This window comes from Orycteropus afer, unplaced genomic scaffold (assembly GCF_000298275.1).
Source record: "Orycteropus afer afer isolate SDZICR_OR568_19922 unplaced genomic scaffold, OryAfe1.0 scaffold00549, whole genome shotgun sequence".
NCBI lineage: Eukaryota > Metazoa > Chordata > Mammalia > Tubulidentata > Orycteropodidae > Orycteropus > Orycteropus afer.
In genome coordinates this window covers 114,338-123,123 of record NW_006922136.1, presented here as the reverse complement: position 1 = coordinate 123,123, position 8,786 = coordinate 114,338, and the positions used below count along the sequence as shown (strand labels likewise).

At 35.6% G+C, this 8,786-nt stretch overlaps 1 protein-coding gene across 1 annotated transcript in view; it reads right to left on the bottom strand.

Moving 5' to 3' along the window:
* Window positions 1–8,786, bottom strand: part of ALG13 (ALG13 UDP-N-acetylglucosaminyltransferase subunit) — an 82,676-nt gene that overhangs the window by 61,170 nt on the left and 12,720 nt on the right. The window contains 1 exon segment of the mRNA XM_042782982.1: window positions 7,115–7,214. Within this exon segment, the coding sequence (XP_042638916.1) occupies window positions 7,115–7,214 (100 nt within the window).

The window sequence follows — 8,786 nt, the reverse complement described above, 5'->3', positions numbered from 1 at the left end:
AATTAAAAAGTTAATTTTTGGGGATTTTTTTAAAAGTAGAAATACATTTAAAATATAAATACTTCATGATATTGCATTTTAAACTAAAAATCAAGTACATTAAACTTCAATTAATACTAAGCCATATACTTCATTTTCACATTAACGGAAAATAGAGAGAGATGATCAGAAATAAGAGAAAGAGCTGGAATAAAAGAAAAAAATGAAGAGACAGAAAGAAAAAAGAAATAAGAGGAGAAGAAAATTTAGCACACACAGGAAAGACACAGACCCATAGGATTATGGTTAATTGATTTTAACAAAGGTGCAAAAGTAACTCATTGGAGAAAAGAGTATTTTCATCAAATGGTGCTGGAACAACTGGTCATCCACATACCAAAAAAGAAAAGAGAGAGAGAAAACCTTAACCTATACTTCACACCTTATACAATAATTAACTAAAAATGGGTCATAGACCTAAATGTAAAACAGAGCTATAAAACTTTTAGGAAAAATATAGGTGAAAATCTTCAAGACCTCGAGTTAGGCAAAAAGTTCTTAGCTATGACACTAAAAAAGAAAAATTTTAATAAATTGGAATTTATCAAAATTAAAACCTTTGCTATGCAAAAAGATAGTTGAGAGAATGAAAATACAACCCAAAGACTAAGAGACAGTATTTGGCTACCACAAATTTGACCAAAAAGAAAAAAAAAAAAACCATGTATCCAAAATATATAAACAACTCTCAAAACTCAGTAATTATCTAGGCACTCTGGTAGCTTAGTGCCGAAGGCACTTATTTGCTAACCAGAAGGCTGGAGGTTCAAATCCACCAGCCACTCCTTGGAAGGAAGATGGGGTAATCTACTTCTGTAGTGATACTGCCTCAGAAACCCAAGGAGGGGTCGCTATGGGTCAGGTCCCACTCGATGGCACATAACCACCACCACCTAGTTAAAAACTGATCAAAAAATTTGAATAAACATTTCACAAAAATACAGAAATGCTAATAAGCACAGCAAAACATGTTTAACATCATTAGCCATTGGTAAACAGTGTTAAAAAAAAAAATGGAAGTCCCAGCCACCCAGTCAGATCCCACTCACAGCAACCAGTCCTTGGGTTTCCCAGGCATTATCACTAAGGAAGTAGATTGCCCAATCTTCCTTCCCAGGAGTGGCTGGTGGGTTTGAACCACCAGCCTTCTGGTTAGCTGTCAAATGTGTTAGGGCACTAAACAACCAACAGTTTGGCAGTTTCTAAAACCAAAATAATAATAATAATAATAAAAAGCAGTTGGCCTGCAGTCACTTCCAACTTTTGGTGACCCCATGCATCCTAAAAAGTTAAACATATAAATTTATCATGACCCAGCAATTCCACTCCTAGGTATCTACCAAAAAGAAATAAAAACTTATACCCAGACTTCTATATGAATATTTACTACATGGTTATACTTAATAGCTAAAAACAGGGACAATCAAAATAGCCATCAACTAGTGAATGGAGGAGGACCTCTAGTGGTATTGTGGTTAAACCACTGGCTGCTAATCAAAACGTTGGCAGTTTGAACCCACCAGTCAACTTGAAGATGAGCCAGGCTGCTTCCATAAAGATTTACAGTCTTGCATCCCCTATGTGAGGAGCTCTGGTAGCGTAATGCCTAAGGGACTTGACTGGTAACCAGAAGGCTGGCAGTTCAAACCCACCAGCCACTCCTAGGAAGGAAGATTGGGCAGTCTACTTCCGTAGTGATACCACCTTGGAAACCCAAGGAGGGGTCGCTATGGGTCAGGTCTGACTCAACAGCACATAACAACAACATACCCAATGTGGCAGTTCTACCCTGTCCTAAAGGGTTGCTATGAGTCAGCTGACTTGACAGCAGTGGGTTTGGTGAATGACTAAGTAAAATGTAGTAGTACCCATAAAATAAGCATATTTTTTCAATAAGAAATGAACTATGAAACATGGATGAATCCCAAAATCATTCTGCTGATGAATAAAAGCGGCCAGATACAAAGGGTCACATATTGCATTATTCCATTTATATGGAATATACCTAATAAGCAAATCTACAGTGATAGAAAACACATAAGTAGTTGTATGGGGCTGGACTGGGAGCATGTATTGACTGCAAATAGCATAAAGGCTCTTTTGGCGTGAGACTGTTCTAAAACTGGATTGTGGTGATATTTATACAGTTCTATATACTATTGGGAGCTCTGGTAGCATAGTGTCTAAGGCATTTGACTGCTAACCAGAAGGCTGGAGGTTCAAATCCACCAGCACTCCTCGGAAAGAAGATGGGGCAATCTACTTCCGTAGTGATACTGCCTCGGAAACCCAAGGAGGGGTCGCTATGAGTTGGGTCCAACTCGACGGCACATAACAACAACAACAACATATACTATTATCAAGTTGTACACTTAAAACTGTATGTTTTAAGAAAAACTTTATTGATGTAATTTACACAGCCATACAAATTCACCAATTTAAACTGCGTAATTTAATGGCTTAGAGTATATTCAGAGTTATGCATCCATCACACTTTTAGTACATTCTCATTACCCTGACAAAAAATCCTATACCTCATGGCCATTACCCACTAAATCCCCTAAATTTTTTTCAGCCCTAGGAAGACCACTAAGCTAACTTCTGTCTCAAAATTTGCCTAATTTAGACATTCCGTACAATGGAATCATGTAATAAAAACCACTGCCATTGAGTCAAATCAAACTCATAACGACCCCTCCTTGGGTTTCCGAGGCAGTATAACTACAGAAGTAGATTGCCCAACCTTCCTTCCAAGGGGTGGCTGGTGGGTTTGAACCGCCAGCCTTCTGGTTAGCAGTCAAATACGAGGTCCTTTTTGACTAGGTTTTTCAACTTTACACAAGATTTTCAAGGTTCATCCATGTCATAGCATGTATTTCAATCCTTTGTACAGTTAAACTACTTATTTATCTATTCTTTAGCTCATGGACAATTATGTTGTTTCTATTTTGGTGCTATTCCAAATAATGCTGTTAGGAACATTCATGTACAAGTTTTTATGTAGACATGCATTTTCAATTCTCTTGGATATATACCTAGAAATGTAATCACTAGATAATATGTAACTGTGTATTTAATAGTTTAAGGAACTGCTAGCACTCTTCTAGAGCAGCTGCACCATTTTATATTTCCACCAAAAAAAAAAAAAAAACCACCTCACTTCCGTCGAGTCAGATCCGACTCATAGCAACCCTTCCTTGGGTGTCCAAAGTGGTATCACTACAGAAGTAGATTGCCCAACCTTCCTTCCAAGGAGTGGTTGGTGCATTTGAACCGCCAGCCTTCTGGTTAGCAGTCAAATGCCTTAGGCACTATGCCACCAGAGCTCCTTCATTAGGGATTAGGGAAATACAAATTAAAACCACAATGAGAAACAAAAATGAATAAATGAGATACCATTACATAAATCTTAGAATACCTAAAATTTTAAAAATTAAAAACTGTCAATACCAAGCGCTGACAAGGAAGCAAACTACAGAAACTTATATACATTGTCAGAGAGAATGTAAAATGGTACACCACTCTAGAACACAGTTTAGCAATTTCTTATAAAGTTAGAGTTAACCATGACACAGTGATCTACTGAAGGGAAATGAAAACTTACCTTCAAAGAAAATCTCATACATAAATATTTAAAGCAGCTTTATTCATAATCATGATCTGCCAAAGCTGGAATATCCTTCAAAAAATCATGGACAAACTGGTACATCCATACAAGCAACTGGTACATTACTCAGCAATTGAAAAATGATGAACTATTGATACATACAAAAATATAATCTCACATACTCCATGCTACATGAAAGAAGATTCAAAAGGCTACACACTGTATGAAAACATTTATATGGTATCCTGGAAAATATGTAAATGTTTATAGCAGCTTTTATACACAAAATTATAGAAAGGGAAAACAGATCAGTTGTTGCCAATGGTTAGGCTTGTCTTACAGGGTTGACTACGAAGCAATCAAAGGAAGGTATGTACAGGGTCAAGAAATTATTCTGTATCTCTATTGTGATAGTGGTTACATGATCATGTAATTATCAAAACTTATAGAACTATGTAAGATAAAACACCAATTTTGCTGTATGTAAATTTTTCAATAAATAGAACAATAACAACAAAAAAAAAGACAAAGAAAAAAGGAACAAGATTTAGAGTTGTAGAGCTCACAGCACATTCAAGAAGTCTAGAACATACTATAAGCCAGGAAAGCCAACTCTAACCAAGAAGAGGTCCAAAACAGAGAATGAAGAAAATGTAGGGCAAGTAATAATTTTGATGATGATTATATAAGGAAAATAAGTTATGAGTTTTCAGATTGAGATTGTGTCATGAAATAGCTAGAACAATAAAAACAAAATGATCATCAGCAATGCCCATGAAAATTAATTTTTTTTTTATTCAGGGTAAAGAGAAGATCCTAAAGTTTCCAGAGAGGAAAAACAGTTCATATACAAAATATCACAAATATAAATAACAACAAACTTCTTGAAAGAAAAACAGAAGCTAAAATACAATGGATTTCAAGAACTGAGGGCAAATTATTTCCAACCTAGCATTTTATACCAGTAAAACTGTCAATCAAAGGAGAGACAAGACATGGCATTTTCAGACATGCAAGATGTCAGAAAAAATCTACTGCCCTTTCTCAGGATGCTACTTGAAGTTATTTGAAGAACAAAATTTGCAAGAAACAAGGCATATAGTCAAGTAAACAGTGAACTGACCACAAGAAAGAAGAAAAGGGAATTTCCAGCATTATGGACGAAAGGGAACTCACAAGTAGACATATATTCACAACAGAACCAGAGAACAACCAGTTTAGATTAAAAGAAGACAAAGAATCCCAGCACATTTCAGAAAATAAAAAAATGAATAGAAGTTACAGATAATCTAGGTTTAAACACACTGAGATATACTGAAGAAGGTCAACACTGAAAACGGATCTGATAAACAATGACATAGGTAAATTATTTTAAGTCCCAGATATCTATTTAGAAAAAGCAAAAAGAAAACTCCAATTTGATTATTTAAAATCATAAAATAATGTAATATGGTCACCTATAGGAAGCAGGTGGGAAAAAGATGAGGCAGTCTGCTTTGGTAAAGATTGACAGCCTTGGAAACCATACACGGCAGTTCTACTCTGCCCTATAGGGTGACTAGGAGTTGGAATTGACTTGATGGTAGTGGGTACAGAAGCAGGATCACAGATGGGGAGGAGCGCGACGGAGGACTGCTGTTTCTTGTTGTAAGCTTTGCAGAATTAGTTTATATTTTAGGTTATTTACATTACCTTAATAAAAATTTTATTCAATGAGGAGCAAAAGACAGAATAGCAGAATAAACCAGGAAAATAAATAAGCAAAATTTTACAGATGAAGAAATAGGTTTAGAAAATTACAAGGCTTGTCTAAGTTTTCACATTCAATCAGCACTAATAGTGTTAGTAGAACTAGTCTCCCGACTCTTCTTCCATTATTATAAAAATGAAAAAAGAACAAGAAAAATGGCATACCAGAGAAAAGTTATGAGCAAAGGCTCAGAGTTAGTAAATTACAGGGTATGTTCCCTTAATAAGTAATTTAAAAAAAGATATGTAGATATATTCATTTCAATGCTACATTTCATCCTGTAAACAGAAAGCCACTTCAAGTTATTTAATATTGCCCTGTGAAATATCTATTGCACTTGAAATAGCAACTGGAGGACTAATCATTCTTCTACAGTAAACTACCCTAATCCTTTACACTTCTACACAGTGGTTCTAAAGTGGAGGGCTTGTTAAAACAAGAGTGTTGAGGCCCATGCCCAGAGATTTTGATTCAGAAGTCTGGGATGGATACTGTAAATATGAATTTCTAACAAGCTCCCAGGTGATGTTGATGCTGCTGCTTCAGAGACCACACTTTGAAAAACACTGCACTAGAACAGTGTTACTACATGTTACATGTTCCTCAAAAAAAAAAAAAAAATGTAAGGCCAAACTATCAAACTTTGGCCTGATTTCTCAAACCTGTCCCCCTGTCACAGATCACCTGGTAATGTTTCAAAGTTTGAGAAATGTTACTCTAGAAATTCCTGTGATCCAAATCTAAAGTTGTTGAAATAATTATGTAAGATACTGCATGTTTAGTGCTTAGCACAAATAAGTGCCTACGGAAATACTGACTGTTGTTATCTCCCACTGGAAAAAGTTTCACAAAAAACTCATCTCTGGTCAAAATAAAGGTAAGAAATATTCACCTATATTCTAGCAGAAATCAAGCCAAAGCTGAAATATAACCCCAAGTCAGAGGTTTACCTATCCCCATTGAGATTTCTCCCTTTGACATCTGTAAATAATGGTAAGAAAAATGATAGCTCAAAGACTTTTTAGGCACTGTACCCACCTCCTGGGAAGGAAGATGGGGCAATCTACCTCCGTAGTGACACTGCCTTGGAAACCGAAGGAGGGGTCCCTACGAGTCGAGTCGGGTCCTACTGGAGGCATGTTAACAACAACTTCCATAAAGATTTACCTGCCTTGAAAACCCAATGGGGGTCACTATGAATCAGAATTGACTTGATGGCAGTGAGGGGTTTTTTTTGTTTGTTTGTTTTTAATACCTCTGGGTATAGATTAAAATGAAACAAAGAAAATTAAAATAACAAAATAATGAACATTATTTGACTTGTCACGATATTGAAGTGGTTTAGTTTTAGAATTAAAATTATATAAAAACAATGTTATATATCACATTATAATGTTATGTAATATATCACTTTTTATATTGAAATTTAGTTTGAAACTGAGTTTTGGTTTTGATTTCTTCTTTCATTGAGCAAATGGGCAAACTCTTTCTAGTAAACAACAAACAAATGCTGATATTTTTAATTCTAAGCTAAAACGCCTTCATGTTTCAAACAACTATATCAGGTACTTACTTGGGATCAGTTTTTTAAAAGCATACGTTATTTTTTACATATAAAGTATAGTTGTATATGTATAGGACATTCTACATTTTAACTTTTTTGTTTGTTTGCTTCTGAGGCAACACAGTATCATAAAAAGAGTATTACATAAACTTACTTCTGCTACTTTAATACTCTGAATCTGTTTCCCCATCTGTAAAATGAAGACGTGCTGCACAGTCTTCAAATTTTCTTCCAGGTCTAAGGATCTGGGATTGCTGTAATTCAACAGTAGATAAAAGATATGCCCTCCTTTTACACAAGCCTATGATAAACATTATATGTAAAAAACAGCTTTTTACAGATAATAGGGTGATTAGCCTATTATCCTGGCAAAGAGAAATTGACTGGCTTGCATAAAAATCAATGATCTGCCTGACCTTACCAAACGAAACAAATGGCCCTAAATTTTTAAAGATGGCAAACACATGTATATAACTTATGACAGAACCAACTGAACAAGCAATTACACCTTAGTCCTCACCTATCGATTATCTCATTATCCAACATTTCACATTTATGCCAACAGTAAAGCATCTACTATATCACACTATTTTGTGTATTAACAATGTACTCCTGGCAGTAACAACTGCCAACTGCAAGGTGTGAGTAATGCTGGCTGAGACGGTTATGGATCAACTTGGCTGGGCCATGATTCTCAGTGGTTTGACAGTTATGTAATGATGTAATTTTTGCAGTTATATAGTAATGTAGTTGTCTTCCATTTTCATGTAACATTAATTTACAAGTAACAATCTGGTCTGTGGAACCTAACAATGTCAGTAAGTGAGGAGTGGGAGTAGTACTAAAACACTTTATACTAAATCACTTATTTCAATTATTTTCAGTACCAAATAACTTGAGGGCCAATTGGGAGAAATGATTCCGAAACACTGTGAAATCTGTTTTTAAAGTCTTTCATTACTGAAATAGTTCTTTAATAGCCCCTTGGAACTAGAACCCGTCACTTTTCCCAGTTGACATCCACATAATCACATCTCTCTTCTAAACAAGAGGCATACTAGATACTACAGAATCAAGTCAAAGTCAGTACGAAATGAATGTGTACAAGATGACAATGTTCCTAAAATCAATACCTGATATTAATCAAGATCATCAGAAAAGATATGTCAGTTACAAAAGTACATTCATCATTTATTGAAAGCCTACTGTGTTTCAAGCAGAGGATTCAAGAATGAGTTAAGACTTGGTTCCTCCCCATGTACACTGTAAGAACTCCTCGAAGGCAGGAATCATGTCCTTAGTTCTGCTGATACAAAGTAGATTCTCATTACATATTTATGTTGTAAAATTTAATGGCTAAATAAATGAGCTTGTGAAATTTAGGAAGTAAACCTCAATAGTACCTGATAAACAATCAGATATAAGGGGTAGGAGTTAAAGTCTAGAGGACTGACTAGATGGTGACACTAACAGAGATAATAATCACAGAAGGCTGAAAAGGAGAAAAAAAGGGTTTAGTTTGGGGCAGTTTCAGGTACTTACAGAACAATGGTGTGGATGGAGTAAAGCTTTCAGGACCTCCGTTTGCTGATGGTGCATAACTCAAAATGGGAAGAACTAGCTATAAACATCCATTAATAATCAGACTGTGGAATGCACAGTGTATGAATATAGGAAAACTGAAAGTTGTTAAAAATGATATGGAACTCATAAAGATCCATATCCTAGGCACTGTTGTTGTTATGTGGCGTCAAGTCAGACCCAACTTATACCGACCCCTCCTCCTTGGGTTTCTGAGGTGGTATCACTACAGAAGTAGATTGCCC